At 45.5% G+C, this 16731-nt stretch overlaps 1 protein-coding gene across 2 annotated transcripts in view; it reads right to left on the minus strand.

Annotated features, from left to right (window-relative positions):
* DCAF1 (DDB1 and CUL4 associated factor 1) overlaps nt 1-6164 on the minus strand; it is a 49625-nt gene extending 43461 nt beyond the window's left edge. The window contains exons 1-2 of one of the 2 annotated variants that reach the window (XM_082060200.1): nt 6040-6164; nt 587-704 (exon numbers count right to left, since the gene is read on the minus strand). In XM_082060200.1, the coding sequence (XP_081916326.1) occupies nt 587-696 (110 nt within the window). In that variant the 5' untranslated portion in view covers nt 697-704; nt 6040-6164. Of the gene's footprint in view, nt 1-586; nt 705-5426; nt 5658-6039 lie in introns of those variants that run through there. The other variant, XM_082060201.1, reaches the window with a different exon arrangement.
* Between the last annotated feature and the right edge of the window lie 10567 nt (nt 6165-16731).

Below are 16731 nucleotides of genomic sequence, written 5' to 3' on the forward strand. Positions count from 1 at the left end.
CATCTCCTGGAAACAATTTATTGGTCAGGCAATACTTTCCTTACACATACAATACAGGGTCAGTTAATCAACATCCAGTTTTTAAAAAAATTAAAGTAAAATTTTAAAACTTGATTTAACATGCTTTATGAGCTTCATTAAATCTTCTCAATATAATCCCCTTGATTCATCCAACGAGCCACTCTCCCCCTTTCATTTAATCTGACCAATGTTACTACAATCACAAAACTCACACCACCACTCTGATGGAACATCCTCATAGCTTTCAGTCTTGATCAATGTTTTACAAGTTTCAAGTGAAGATACCAAAGTTATTCGATTATTTAGTGATTCCCCTGACTTCCATTATTTCAGAGAATTAAATTCATGCTTCAGAGACAGTCTAGGTAAGAACTTTGCCATATAAATTTCTTAGCAGAAATTCTGTGTATGTAAATACCATACTCATAGTTCAACTTCCAGACCAAACAAAATGAATTACCAACAGATGATCAGGTATGCAAAAAACTCAAGTAAAAACTTAGCAAAAGCTGCTGTCAAGTATCTTCAGATATTCAGATTTAGAAATTAATTTAATATATCTTACCTGGTGAGAATAGGGACCATGTCTTGCCCACTGCCATGTTCTTTCTCCCACTGCTCAAGCAAAGTAGTGAGCTCAGCCTTGGAGTCCACATGTCCAGATCCTGAAGTCATGGCTTAGCCTATGGCAGAGGCAACAACAACAAAAACAGGCAGAAAAATTAGAAGAAATACCACACAGTTTCACTGTATTCATTGAAATAACCTAAACCAAAGATCACAAGCCATTTGGAAGAGGCAAGTAAATACTCAGCAACAAGGAGTGAAAAAAAGATTAATGACAGAATACTGTACTTCACTTTCAAAGTTGGATATTTCCTTTTGGTCCTTTGCCTGAAGAATAAAGAATGAACACACACACTTTCAACACAAGTCTTAACTGGTGTATGACAACTCTGACTATGGGGGCCAAGTATGCACACCTAACCACAAGTGTGTTCAGTACGGAAGCTTTTTAAAAATCTGCCTCAGTTCCATAAGCAGACCTGAGTTAGTCCTTTGCTGTTGTTCCCAGATTTACTCAAGAAACAACAAAGCCAGGGCAGCGAGATTATGATCAGCATCATTATTCCTGTTTAAGACCCTCCAAACAGCAGTGAAAGTGCGAAGATTCACATTTAGCCTCACACTGCCAAGGGGGCAGAAGGTAGCAGCACTGAGTAGCTGCAGGCAGTAGAAGAAGCACCATAAGAGCGGTAGTTTGGGAAAGGGGCAGGTCACCACATCACTGCTTGTTCAAGGTTTCCAAGGACCATCAGTGGCTCCAGCAAAAAGGAAGAAAGATCACAGGAAGCAGCACTGGAGGAATCACTTCAGGCTGATCAGCCTTTACTTGCAAGACAGCAGCTGACAGAAGATTTACCTTCCCATCCACAAAAGTGAGATCCTTGGACAGTACTGAGTGACTTGTTAAGATACCTAATGAAGGGATTTGATGAAACAGAATCCCTCTAGATTCTGTTTAAACCTCTAGATTTCCAGGTGTCAATTTCTTTCGGACTGATAAAAATCTGCTAGAAAAACTAACAGACCAAACAATTACAATCTGTCTCAAAATATCACCATGCCCTTAGTTTCCAATCTGACAGACAGTGATCACTGTGAAGAGCTGTCGCTTCTGGAAGAAGGGATACCTAATCCTAATTTATGAATTGACCGTGTATTGAAGATGAGGGGAGAGGATGGGGGGCGGTACAGGAAAGAAATCAAAGCAAAAGAAATTCCTCTACATCTAAAACCACACATCTGTCATGAAACTAAATATCCATTTGTCATAAATGACCAGAGAAAGAACTTTCCAAAACAATGTTAAATACAGATATGTTTAAGACAATTACATAAACACCAACTCCTGAAATACGTATTCAGAAATCAGTCAAATGACAGACTATAAAGGGAACCATAGGTCAACACAGATTCCATAAGTATTTATAGCACAATTCTGAAAAACATCACAATGTTCACCTGAGTGTTAGATTCCTCTAATTTGCTTAAAACCTTTTTGCATTCAGGGCCTGGATGAACAGCTCTACCTCCCATCTCATAGGTGCTTCTGAATTTAATGTATTGTGACTGGTTAGTTAAATGGGAGACAACAAGCGAAGATCACCTGGCTGAAGATGAAACTGGCAGAAACCGCACAAAAATCAGCACTCAAAGACTATGGAAAAATAAATCTGTGACTACATGACCCCCAGTCTGAAGAACACAATTTTGATAAGTAGTATATGAAATGAGCATATGCTAACAAAAAACCTATGCAAGCATAAAGTAAGATGATGTTTTCTAAATGGCAAGTAATTATGATTTTATCTAGAGCATTCATTATTCATTCATCACAGAACTTGACTGGGAAATTCGATGCAAATGCATAAATCACTTCAGAAAAAACGCTACCTAAATGCGGGCAACAAAATGTAATGAGATTGTACAAACACACACACCCTGAAACATCTTTGAAAGGGAAAACTACTCCAAGCTCATTAAGCTCTATTCCTTATTTCTTTAACTCAAGAACATTTGCCAGCAGCACTTCTGAGCTTTTAAATATCACATATAAACATTCGGACAAATCCATTGAGCCTCAGAATGCAAGTGCTTTAACAGCATCTGCATTCAACCATTTCAGACATCTCCACCTTCATCCTATACCTAAGGGACACAGAAGAAAGTGCTTTGTGACCCCAGAGCTTGTATAAGGCATATACAGGCCCTCCTGCAATCTGAAGAATAGTTTATTCCCCCTAACAACCTTTAATTATTCCATCTAGAAAATAAGAAAGGTCCAGCAATACCTGCAACAGGTCAAAGTTTCAGTCAGGAACTGACTGCTCCCATTGCCCTCTGGGACATCCAGTCCTATACCATAACTAAGCAAATATAGAAAAATCTACACTGTCCCTAAAACCTGATGTATTACCACTTACTTAAAGCACACTATGGGGCTAAATAACTGGTGCTGACATGCAACTATTTTCCCGAAATCAAGTTAAAACACAAAAACACCACTCTTTCTATAGGTGCACAGCAATTAAAGTATATGTCTCACCAAGGCATCCCACCTATTCCAAAGGCTTATCCCTCCCAACCAATTCACATAAATTTGACTATTCTAGATGGCAACACAAAGAACAGCAACAACACAAATGACCTCAGAAGCATTTACTTCCACAGCTCTCATATTAAAGCATGTTAGCAGTAAAATATATGTGAATGCAATATTATGGCAGATGAATGACTTTTTAAACACAAGAAGGAAAGAAATGCCTTCTGTGCTCACTTTTTTCAAGAACTCCATCATCAATCAAAGTTAAGAACTCTGCAGAAAGGACAAGATCATAAATGGTACGAACTGTAACTGTCAGAAATACACCCAGTCTGTTGGAGAAGACCAGTGAGAGAAACTCTGACTTTCACCATTTCCCTTGGACAAGCTAGTGAACAAATTCAATCTTAAATCGCTTTCCAGTAACTAGCAGAACAGGGAGCAGCTATCTCATTGTAGATTTAAATCCATGGGGGGGTTTTAATTTTTTTTAAATAAGTTTTTACAATCTTGGCCTACTACAGATTTCAATTAAAATACCTAATAAGCTAAGGAATGGAATATTTTTTCTACACATCGCTATTGTCAAAATATCACATTTAGAATCAATAGAACTGATATAAACAAAACATGAAGCACTTCAAAGGATTTGACTTAGAAAGACAAATATTTACAACCTTAACTCATTGTGAACACTCCCACTGAAAATCTTCATATGCATGTTTCAGCACAGTGGTGCACACAGTATCACTTTAATATTAAACACTACTTAGTATTCCAATATCATAGCAAAGTTTTTGTGAGCATTCTACTCTTCTGAAATTAGATGTAAAAATTTGATAGAAGAGAGAAACCCAAAGAAGCATCCAGACACATACCTAGAAGTGCTCAATGTTTTGAAACCTCACACACCTCAGTGCTTGAGTCACCTTAGTCAGACACATCTGAACAACCAAGATATATGAGTCCCAGAGACCTCTAACTGAAAACCCTGATAAGTGCACAGTACAGTTCAAGCAGTTCAGCATCACCGTTTTGTTCCCTGACATATTCGAGTGGCATACCAAATGAAACACTACTACAGGTCATTCACTTATTGATTTTGTATTGTGCTCACGAAAAGGATTCTGAGGTTCCAAACGCACTGATTTCAATACAGATAGGCATTTTAAAGTATTAAACATCTCAGGTGAAAATAAATCTATTTGTACAATCTGAAAACCAACAATTTGGTTACTTGGGAAACAACCACATATCTATACCTTAACAATTTAAATGTAAAATGAAAGAGCCACATAACAATACCAAAAATTATACCTTAGGGGATAACAACAACAACCAACTTTGTAGAAAGACTGCACATTTAAATGCAGGTGTGGACAAAAATTACAAGGGGATTTGCACACCCACCTGTATAAAGTCAACTCAAATTCTAATAACTACACTCTGACCTACCTTAAATAATCAAGTTTCATATTGTTCCTAAACATGATTCTAAGCACAGGTGAGGACATAACGTAGATGAGAATTCTAATATAATAATATCATCCCATAAGGAAAAATTAAGAACTCATTAATTGGAATCCAGTTAAATAGATAGCAAGCAAATCAGCAAATCTGTATGTTTTCTACATTTATGTTCTAACATGAAGAATTTTTTAAAAAAAAAAATATTAAAAAATCTCTTTCTCATCACAGTTCTTTAAAAGGATGAGATGCCAGACAGCTATTTGCCTAAACCTGTTGAGTCTGACACTGCCATGCCGAAGTTAATGCTGAAGCATAATGAACTGTCAACACTGAAGTTCACTTATGGAAGAAAGTATGCCACAAACTCACGAAATCTTCAGAACCTTGGAGAATAAAATCATGCTTTGGCATCACACATGACTGAAGCTCTGAGGGAAGTCCTTGTTTGTTCTACTTCCCACTTTAACCCCTAACAGAACTCAAATTTAGCTGTTACTACAGAACATATTCTTGATGTCACTTTAATTATTTGTTTAAAAAAATGATTTTTTTTACAGGTAGAATATTTTTAAGGCCAGAGAAAACAACAAAGTCATTTAGTTTCCTGGAATTTCTGCTTTTACAAAACAAACCTGGAACTATGTGCTGATCTGCCAGGACAAGCAGAGAAAAGAAGAACAAACTTCTGCTGTCTATAAAGGAAAGTAAAAAAAAAACCCAAACAAATGAAAAAAACCCGCTCCATTTCAACATCAATTAATTCCTCTTCACACAGCTGGGAAGAAAACTCACGAGGACCCGACGTGCCCCGAGGAGCAGCGGGACCGACCTCGCCAGGGAGCGCAGCCGGTGACAGCTCTGACAGGCTCCGGCCGGCAGCACGGCCCGGCCCGCACCGCGCCTTGCGGGAGCGGCCTGTTCGCCGGCACCCAACGGGAGCAACCGCCGGCGCTGCCCGTTCCAACCGAGGGTTTAAAGGTCAGCACAGCGGGCCGGGGCCCCCCCACGCCGGAGAGCCGCCTCCATCGCCGAGCAGGCCCGGCGGAACCCCGCGCGGAGCGGCGCCTTCGCAGGCCCCGGCGCAGGAAGAGCCCCCGAGGAGGGGGCGGGCCGGCCGGCGGAGCACCGGGGCGGGCGGGGCCGGCGCGGCGCAGGCCCGCCCCCCCGCCGGGAGGCTGACAGGCCGCGGGGGGACGCGGCGCAGCGCCCGGCCGGGCCCGACCGCCCCTCGCCTCAGTAGCGCTTCGGAGGGCGCCCCCTAGCGCGGGGGCGGGGCGCGCAGGCCAACCCGCCCCCGTCCGGCGGCTCCCTCAGGGCCTCAGGCGACCCGTTCCCCCCTGCCCGGAGCAGAGGCCACGGCCGCCAACCGGCCCGGCCCGGCCAGGCCCAGCCCTGGGGAAGCGCGGAGGCGGCGCGGCCCCTTCCCGCCCGCCGCCCCGTACCTGCCCGATGCCCCGCTGGGTCGCCGCCGCTGCCCCGGCCCCTGCGCTCGGCCCCGCACACCCCGCGGCGGCCGCGATTGCTATGGCGGGCACACACTTTGCGCGTCACCACGCCAGAGGTCGCGTCACGGCGCGCGAGGCGGTGGCGCGAGCAGCAGTGAGGCTGGGGGAGGAGGCGGCGAGGGCCTCGCGCTCGGCCTCCCGGGAAACGGAGTTCGCGCGAGGTGAGCCCGCTGCGCATGCGCCTTTCGGGCGGCTGCGCCGCAAAGGACACTGGGAGTTGTAGTTCTCGGCGGGCGCTGCCATTGCGCCTTCTCAGCACAGCCCAGAGCGCTGCGGCGGCTCGTAGGCGAAGGGGCGTTCTCCCGGGAGAGAGGCGAAGCTGTGGACTCTGCTGCTTCCAAGCCGGCACTGAGGAGCCGCCGAGCAGCGGCTGCCGGCCCCGATACCCGGGTGTCTGCCCCGATAGCAGTGCAGCAGCTGGCGCGTCGCCAGCCCGTCCTGCAGCCCCCGGGCACGGCGGCGACCGGCACCAGCTCTGCCTCTTCATTCCTTCCTCACGTTGAGGCTGAGTGTTCACTTGTGCGTAGTTCACCTGCTTAATGATGCTTCCAGGTAGACAGCCAGGTGTTTCAGCAAGAGGGCAGCTTGAGGATGAGCTTAGATTACATTTGTGCCTTCGGTCCCTGTCCAGAGCACTTTCTCCTCTTCTTATCTGCAAGACAGGAACATCATTCTATTTTCTCCCAGTTAAACTGCAGCCAGTTTGGGCTGTGGAAGGCAAACCCCACAGCGCGGCCGAACACCCACCTCGGCTCTGGCCATGCCCAGCAGCAGGAGGCGCAGACCGGACCGAAGCATTCCTCAGGCTCTCCTGAACCTCCAGAGCTCCTGTTCCCACACCCCCAGCCTTCCTCCCGGCTGGAGAGTTCATCCTCTCCACAATCCTTTCCTCTAGCACCCCCCAGGAGAAGCTACACGCATGCAACGAGAGAGTGCGTGCAGAGAAATCTTTCAGTACCGTGTAGCCCCATTCCTGTTTGCTTTTCCCGTGCAAAGTCTTCCATTCCTCTGGGTTTTTTTCCTTATCTGTTGTCTCTGCAGTGGGAGTAGCCCAGCTCTTCGGGAAGCACTGTGTCCTTTTACGGTGGTAATAAGTTATTATTCTGCACTGTCCCGTGCCACGGCATATTAAGTTACGCATGCAGAAGATCTGTGCGTTCTCAGCAAGGTCACCATTTCTGAGCGGGAGGAAGACAAGGAGGGGTACGTTTTTCAACCACACCCCTATGGCTGGGTGAAGGATCAAAGGTATCAGACCTGCCTGCAGCATTATTATCCAGGGAGGAACACCATATCCACAGCTGCACCTTCTTCTCCGCTTCGTGGCAGCTGGCAGCCTCCAGGCCAGCCACAGAGCTGTTCAGGAGGCTGCAGAGGTTAGCGCTCGCACCTCCCACCACCTAAGCTCAAAGGGCTAAAAGCAAAACTAAGGTTTCCAGTTCCTGCTGTGTCTATGATGCACGGGAGATACGGTCACTTCTCCAAGAAAGTGGGGTTCAGTCCCCCAACTCACCTGGCTTGGAGCCTGCTGCTTCATTGCCTGATATGTTTTGGGACAGGACAGCTTGCAGCTACACCCAGGCAGCTGTGCCACAGCCTCCTACACAAGCTGCCTGACATGGTCGGGCCTCCAGCTCCTGCATTTCCAGGCCTCAGGAGATATTTTGGAAGGACTCAGTCTAATACCCTTGTTCCCCATAGGCCAGGTGAGAGTCCTACTGACTCACTTGGCAGAGCCAAGACAGTATGAGCTCTCCTTTCATTTGGCTTCTCTTTAAAAGCAATGAAACCCCAGCTCGTGCTGCAGTTCTCTACTAATTGCCCAGGTACAGGCAGAAGCTCTTCTCTTAAAGGAATAAATAAGAGTAAAAAATGGGTAAATAAGAGGAAACAGGGTCCTCCCTTTCAAGGAAAGGCTTCATAAGCACTGGCACCATCTCCAACTGAGATGCTTCCTGCCCCAGAAGTGTCCACATTAACCCTCTTACTTACACTGCACCTGTATAAACCCCTGCCATGGGCACTATTCGAACAGGCACAGATTCTGCTACCACACTTCTAATATTTGACTGTGAAGTCATGATTAACTAAAGATGTCGACTGCAGCAGTGAGAATCCTGCTGCAGAAATCCCCCTGAGCACTGGATATAGTGAGTGAGCCCCCACCTTCACACCAGCACTTTGCTTTAATAGTGTAATTGAAGAGAAAAAGACAACACCAAACTATTGCTGTGGATTGCAGAGCAATAAAACAAGGGGCCAGCAGTAAGGTTGTACCTCTTACCCTCTTGGATCTTGTGGCAGAGAGATAGGCCTGTGGCATGTGAGGAGGGGAAGGTTATCTCTGCATGTTCACCTCTATGGGCTCCCCAGCCAGAAAGACAACATACTTGCTTGGGATGGTTAACTAGCAATGATGACTTAAGGCTGAATCAAACCTTACACTTACTTGAACAAAATAACCACTTCTCCCCATTGCTGTCACATGCAAGGTCGCCTTGCAATCCTCTGGTGAGATCTGCGGTCTGTAAACAGAGGATAAACCCACTTCACCAGACTCTCATAAGCTTCTAGACTAAAGGACGATTAATTGTGGAATCAGAGGAGAAACTGCTAAAAGAAGCCAGGAGACAGAACCTGTGTGTTCCAGAGGATGCCTGAAGTACACTAAGAGAGGAAGGATGTGGCTGGGATGCATCATCTACTCACAGCTGCTGACAGCCCAGACCCAGCCTCCAGGCAGCAGCTTCACCTGCCTGCCTGGACAGACCTTTGCTCTGGGAATGAGAAAAAAGTTTGTGATCAGGAAGCTCACAGCATTCAGAGAGACTCCTCACCACGGCTGCCCTACAAGGACAGCAAGGACCCTTCAGGTTTTCAGGAGAGTTAATTGCTTACCTTGACCTCCCACACAGTTCTACACTGATAAAATTTGACTTCCTACACTTCACCTTTTATTAACCGCTCCATCTGCTTGTGGGAGTCAGTTTGCTCATCACCTTGTTTCTACTTGCAATTGAGTTTCTGTTGTAGGGCAGCTGAGACAGTAGTTACTGACTTAGCAGCTATCAACCTCTGCAGCATAATTTTGCTGCATGACTCATAGCAGGTGAGTAGTAAGTCCAGTAATAAAGTTCAGTCCCTTCTCAGCACTTGTGTGTATCACACCACTGCTGCAACTACACACAGCACCCAGGTGGCTGAACTGAACATTTGGGAGGGTCTGAACCTGCCCTGGTAAGATACTTGTAAACTGAGGGGTGTTTCTTCACAACTCCCATGCCTAAGGGGACTGCAGAAATCAGGCGGGAGGTCAGGTGTCTGGGGAGCTGCACGTGGGAATGGAGGACATTTTCCAGGAGTGCAGTGGAGGTCAGTCTGCCTGTGCACCAGCTCAGCTCTGATGCTCTGCTCTGGGGAGTGCTTCCCTGCCTTCCACCCCACCAGCCTCCTGCAGTGCCTGTGGGTACCTGGGCAGTGAGCAGCACACACAAAGGTCTCCCAGGAAGGCCTCAGCTCCAGCCTTAGTACCATCAATCGCCTTGGTCTGCCTGAATGGTTCAGAAGCTGTTTTATGAGGTGTGATACAGTGCTGGGGCAGCTCATATTTGCAATGATATCCCTCGTGCCACAGGAGCTTTGAACACTGTCTAGACTCCCCAACAGCACTTGATTGCCATGTATATAGTGCTAAGTTTTTACACGCTGTGCAAAAGATTGCTTGGTGGATTAGATTATGGCCATGAGTGACCTGCAAGCTGGCAGCCAGCACATCAGCAAATGGTTTGTGCCCGTTTATTGCCTACATCTGAAGGAAGGTAGATACTACAATGGAAAAGATGTGATAAATGAGGTAGACCATGGGAGAAAGCAGAGCAGTTTCATCCTGCCTGCCTAGACAGACTGAGCGGAGCAGAGGGGCTGAAGGCATTGCCACAGGCTACCTGCAATCCAGGTGACCATGGGCAAATGGGACCAAAATATGTGCACTCAGCACCCCTGACAAATGATGTGTGACAGGGAACAGTCCAATCACTAGGTGGCACACCAGGATCATCACACCAGACCAGCATCCCTCGGGAGGAGAGGAAAGCAAGCAAAATAACCCCAAGCACAAATTAACAAGCAATCATTTGGGGCTGGTGTGCTTAGAATGAGCCATTTCTTTACACACACGTGGAGCAAAACCGTCCAACGACTAGAGAAATAAAATGTAAAAGAGCAGACAAAGTTTGTTCACTCAATCAAATTCCGCCTGTGCTTCTGTGCTATTTCTAAGTGACAGTGGGTAAGGTGGGGGAGGCCCACTTATGAGTGGAGTGCAAAGCACAGAGGGCAGTAGAGGTGGATGTTGCTCCAGAGAATGCAGTTACCAGCTCTTCCAAGAGTTATGCCTCCTCTTGTGTGTGGAGAGAGCTTCTGGCTTTTGCTTACAGCAGAAAAAGTTAAGCAAAGTGCAGAGAGAAGTTTCTTGCAGCAGATAAAACTTGTCTGCTTCCCAGATGAAGGTGGAGTGATGGACAGTGGCAACAGGCTAACATTACCTAATGCAAAAAAGATTTCAAGTGTGGTTATTTGTGGGGAGAAGAAAGAGTGATAGAAGGGTGATAGCATCGTTTCTGGGGCAAGTTTTCTCTAGGCTGGAGCTAACACAGAAACACAAGCTAAAACCAGCTAAGGTATTCACAAGGAGGGGCTAGAGAGAGACCTACATTTTTACAGAGGCCCAGCTACCATTGTGTATTGTTCTGCTACTGTAGATCAGTACAAGCAGTTCACTTTTGAAACCATTGAGGACTATATCATGGCCAACTATGCTAACTCTCTGGACACTCACAGGGTCTGCAGGACTTGCCATCCAGCACAGAGTGCACCTCAGGCTCTCTGAGCGTTTGCATGGACTCAGCAGCGCAGACACCGGTTCACCAGCAGCATTGCCCCTCGAGCAATGGTTTGGCTGAGAATTTAGCCCAGACTGAAGAGAGAAGCCAGATCTATATCTAGGAACACAGAAATGCAGAAGAATGTAGTTCATCAGCTCAGATACTAATGAGAACATGAGAAGGCAAACGGCTTTCTTCCAAACCAGCTAGTGCCAAAACTCTCCATTCAGACACTCAGTCTGATGCCAAGAGCACATAACTCTGCCTAGCTGAGAGTCTGAATGACAACATATCTGTGTTCACAAGCCAAAAGTCAACAGGGAAGTTAAAAAATAAAAAGTGATGGCTGTTGTGTGAAGTAGAGGTTCATGCACTGGCATAAACCTCTCCTTTTTCAGTAGCATGGCACCAAAACCTAACCATGCTGCAGTGACACTGCATGGTAGCTAGTATGGGGCAGAGTCTTGCTCAGAGCTTTACACTCAGCTTCTCACAGGCACCAAGCAGCTTCAAGCAGATATTAATACTTCTCCTCTGTCCCAAATCACTGTAAACTGGGGTTATTGGTGCGTTCTGTGGTGTATGGGCTGTGTCTTGCCCAGGGGGATGAGCCATGACTCAGCAATTGGGAAACAGCCTTTGTGGGAGTGGAAGCACATAGATAAACCATTTACATGGAATGTATGATGGAGAACATGAAAAAAGTATGGGATAATAAGTACACACAAAGTGGCATTATGGCAGTGAGACATGGTTTTCTCACTAAACTAATTTCTCTAATGGGGAATGAGTTAAAAGTTCATTTCAGGCACTATACAAAATCCCTTGCTAGTTTTTGTGGTTTAATGAGGGTTTTCCTTTTTTATCTGCTTCGTTACTATAGGAAACAGCAACTCAACAAGCAAAGAAAACTCTTCACACAGGAGGAAGCAAGAAAAGATTATGCACAGCAGGCTATGACATGCCTGCAAGTCACACACTGGGAGTATAAACAAATTCCTCCTAATGTTTTCCAGCAACAAGGATTTTAGGGATTACTTGTAGCAACAACAGCTTTAAAAAACAAAGACTAAACAAAACCAGGAAAGACTATGGTTTTAAGACAACTGTCCTTTTTTTTTTTTTTTAAGAGAGATTATCAGACCTGAAGTGCAGGTTATATATGTGTTCTCTTCATGGAGTTAATCAGGTCAAGCATCTGCATGTGACAGTTTTGATGCATGGGGAAACAATTGGTGAAGGTGGGCTATAATGATTACAGACACTGTAGATATGTAAAACATGTTAATTTTGAATTAATGAGTTGTTTTATCCCTGAGGGTTTCCATGAAGGGTCTTAGTAACAACTATGTGGTGTTGCCCATATGTAGCTTCTCCAGTATTTGCTAATCTAAGTCTTTAGCTTGACGGTGGCGGTTACAGTTCTCAAAGCTCTGCAGATATCTGGTCCAAGCAGCCACGTGTGCATGGTACCACCGCAATCACTACCAAGACATTTGGACCTGGACCACTGTAAAATCTGAATACTGATCACTTTACTCTCACGTACATTCAGCCACACCTTGAAAGAAGCCCTGAAGCTGCCCCAGCAACATAAAGCATTCAACAGCTTTTGGCACAGGAAAAATCATCAGCTGAAATGAGGAAATGTAAAGCTGCGAAGCAGGACAGGCTGCAGGAACTTGTGCTGGGATTTACCTGCGACACTTGTCCCAAGTTTCCCATGAAGCGGTTCATGTTTTGTCACGCAAAAGGAATTACTTCCTCTGGCAACACCTCTGTGCTGCCCTGACCCCAAATGGCCTCTGCAGCCCCAGAAATGCTCTGGGACAGGGACATTTCAGGGCAGTTTACCGAAACGCTGAGCACCACCAAGCCCACATACCTTGGAAATGCAAGCAGGCCTTGGCACATGGTGTTAACGGCGCAGACCCAGATCCCTGCTGTCCTGGGTGACTTCATAAAGTGCTAGTTCTGGCACTGAACTCAAAAAGCCAGGTGAAGAAAGAAGCATTGGCTTGAGGGCTCTTCCCTTCCCTCTTCCACTTGTCCTCTCATGTAGACAACACTGCCTCTTCTTTCTTCCGGGTGCTTCATAGCCCCAGTCAGTGGGGAGGGAATATAGCAAGAATTAAGTTTAATTATTTTCTTTGCTCAAATAAAACAGAAGCTCCTGCTGATAGGGCAGAAAGGGAAAAGCACTGAATTTTCAGGAGTTAAACCTGGTGCCAACCCACAAACGAGAAAAATCCCACTGCTTTCCAGGGCACAGCACACTGTGTTGGCAAATGCAGAGACATACTTATGGGCTTTGCTCTCCAGGGAGCTTCGTTTGTGAACATTTTGTTGCATTTATAGGAGTTCAGGGTATGTTTATCTAGCAGTCTATTCCTGTTGGGATGCAGATCCTTATCTTTATTTTAAAAGCAGCATTGCTATATGATAACCAGAAAAATATCTCAATGTCACCTCTGCTTCTGGAGCTGGAATTAGGAGCAGTTTGGATGTCCAGTGGCAACTGCAAATGATAATAAGTGGGTGACATGAAGCTTTGAAGCTCTTCACTCGAGCTGAAAGCCCAGCATGTTCTCTTTAACACACACAGCTCGCTCTGTACTGGAGGATGTTTCTGAAAAAGAAACAATTTTACGACTTCTGGACATAACAGAACAACAAACTATAAAAAGACCAACTTTACGTACTGGACATCTACATGTAAGTGTTTACAATTTAGAGACTGTGAGTAAACTTGACTTGCAACAACATTGCAAGTTGCATTTGCATAACAAACAATGTAGTCTAAAAAGTGGTACCTTACTTCAGGCCTAATTGCCACCTCTTAGATGTATGTATCTACCTGCTGCAATATGATTGTTAAATTGTGATAAAATGCAACATTATGAAATAGAGGCATTCTGGAGGGATAATTTTGCCATTACCACTGCAAATAATTTTTATATATATATATATATATATATATATATATATATATATTTGAGAGAGTTACTCACTTAATTCTTTCTGCTTCTAGTTTTCTTCAGAAAAAAAAGAGCCTTTCGAGCTGTTGGACATATCAAGTCATCAGAACAACTGGATAGGACTGGCAGGAATTTTCCCTGTATTACCTTACTTGACAGTCTGTGTTTTGTGTTTAATGTAATGTTTGTATCCTTATTATAATATGACATTACAATTAATGTAGCATCTGGACAGTAATCTTCAGTGTAGCATGGGAGGGAAACAATGCTTCAGCCCAAAGAGAAGCTAAAAAGATGGGAGGAAGTGATGAGAGATGTTTATGGCTTTTACAGCCTGTTTGGACAGCAGAACTCACAGGAGATTTTTGCAATACAGATACAAAGCTTTGAGCCAGGAAGGAAGAAGGAGGCGTGTTTAACCACTTTTTGAGGCTAGGATGCTATTTTCCACAAAACAGAGCTTTGCATTGTGGCTGCAAGTACTAAGGTTTATTTTGTTTTGTCTTTGGATTGTGGGAGTAAAAAGCTGGTCTCCCTGAAATACGTGGGATGTGAGTGACTCAGATAATAAATGCAAGATTTCACCATAGACATTGTGAATCACCTCCAGCACGGCCCCTCCCAGCCAGTTCCACAGCAGACAGGTGTGTCAGGCCTTGCTACCTGCCCCATGAGCTCCTTGTGATGCACAACCATCTGCCGCTAGCTATTGTTAGCTCGTGCTATGTTCCCTGGGCTCTGGAATACTGCCCACGAGCAACGGGAGAATCTCCTGGCAGACGAATCCCCAAGGGACATCAGCAAGGAACAATGTTGTCTGCTGTGGAAAGGTTTACAAACCAGCTGCAGTTACTTACCATCCAGCAGATTAATATTCAGCGTTTGCTTCAGAGTAGCATCTTCAGATCTAAACCTACAAGTCTCCATATATCCCCTTCACAAAGGGCAACCAGCTAAAAGGGGATGCTGAGGTCTCACATCTACAGCTCTTCTGAACTATTAATAAAATTCCCTCCTCACCTGGAGTTGATCAGCATCAATCTCCCAAGAGCCTTGAAAGATGGGAGAAGAAGAGGAAAAAAACTTGATTTCTTAAAGCCAGGCAAGTTCACAAGCCATTTTGCTTGCTGGACTGACTGCAGAGACTCTCTGCACTTTTAGATAATTTTTTTGCTCCTATTCCAAACACTGCTTTTCTCTCTTGGTCCTTTACCAAGACTTGGGTAACACATGGATTCTGCAGTCAGTGGAGTTTTACCCCTTACCCTGTACATGTAGGAGAACATGTCACCCTGCAGACACTATCATACCCCACAGTTCTATCTCCCTTCCTCTGGAAACTGTACTGGATAGTGGGAATTTGCTCCATTAGGAATAATCCCCAGGAGCGATTCACAGCTGGCTGAAGGGGGTTCGCTAGAGGGAGGGCTGTGGCTCTCCTCTTCCCCATAAAAGTGTCAAATGCAGCATCCTCATCCTCGAGCTGTGTTTTCTGGAAGGAGTCTCTGACTTCACCCTGTGCTTCTGCCACAGTCACAGTGTCCAGATCTGCAAGTCCTGCTCAGGGCCTCTCACCCCATCTCAATTCACTTGATGATGGGGAACTGCTAAGAGCATTCATGTCCCAAACCTCTCTCAGGAATTTGGGAGTCTCCTTCCCATGCAGGCACCAGCTGGGAACAAACCATTCCTCCTCAGCTCTGCACCCAGACTGTGTGCAAGCAATTTTAAACCCAGGGTGTGGACTAGTTGAATATAACTAAGAAAATCAAAGATGATTAAGAAAACAAGTTTGTGTGCTGTGGAATATATCTCCAGCCTGAAACAACTAAAAAGCTCTGCAATTCACCCGCGAAGTTCCCAGAGGTGCACAGATCTCCTGATAACATTGAAGCACCCTGAGAGCCAGAGTTCCTGCCTCCAGCTCACCTCCCAGTGGAGCTGAGAGCACAGCACTTGTGTTCAGAAACACCTCCACCTGGGAATCTTCCAGAGGTCTGTATCAGTGCAAAAACCTCTACCCACTTCTTTTCCCTCTTGTAGAACAAGTGGCTGTGCAGAGGAGTGACCAGGGCTGTCACCTCCTGCTACAGCTCCTCTGCCCCATCTTCTGTCCATTTGTGACCCCAAAGCACACCGGGGTTACTGTGTCCACAGGGGCTGTTAGCAGGTATATGCAAACCTGCCTGGGCAAGTTTTGCTCCTACTATTTGGCTGATTTCTAACCATCTGCAGCTACAGTTCCAGTCATTCCCTGGCTCCTTCTGTCTTGTCTCTTCTTGTGTGGTTTTTCTTTAATTTTCTCCTAATACTTCACATAATTCTGGTTGCTATGCAGTGTTTCCATGCTCAGTCATCTGTAACAATCCCCCACCATGGGTGTGTGCAGCTTGGGTGCACTGTGGACACTTTCCTGATGAATTTGCCCTTTTTGTATAGTTACTCTGGCTGCTTGGAAATAAACTGAAAACAAAACTGTTACTAATACCTTCCCTCTCCTAGTACCAATTAACTTCAGCAAAATAGTATTTTCCAACATCCTTTGTGTGGTCTAGACCAAGGTACAGACGGTAAGGTAAATCATATGGCTTAATTTACTCTTCACTTTTGTTCTCACTAGTGCCATGTAGATGAGGAAGGTAGGTAGAGCAGAGCAAGGAAGTGGCACAGTGGAACTGCACCCAGAAAGGGGGTACACTTGAACAGCTACCTGGGTTCTGTGCTGAGTCACCACATAGGGTGATGGGGCCAGTCCCAGAGGCTGCTTC

This window comes from Streptopelia decaocto (assembly GCF_964273445.1).
Source record: "Streptopelia decaocto genome assembly, chromosome: 8".
NCBI classification, from domain to species: Eukaryota; Metazoa; Chordata; class Aves; order Columbiformes; family Columbidae; genus Streptopelia; species Streptopelia decaocto.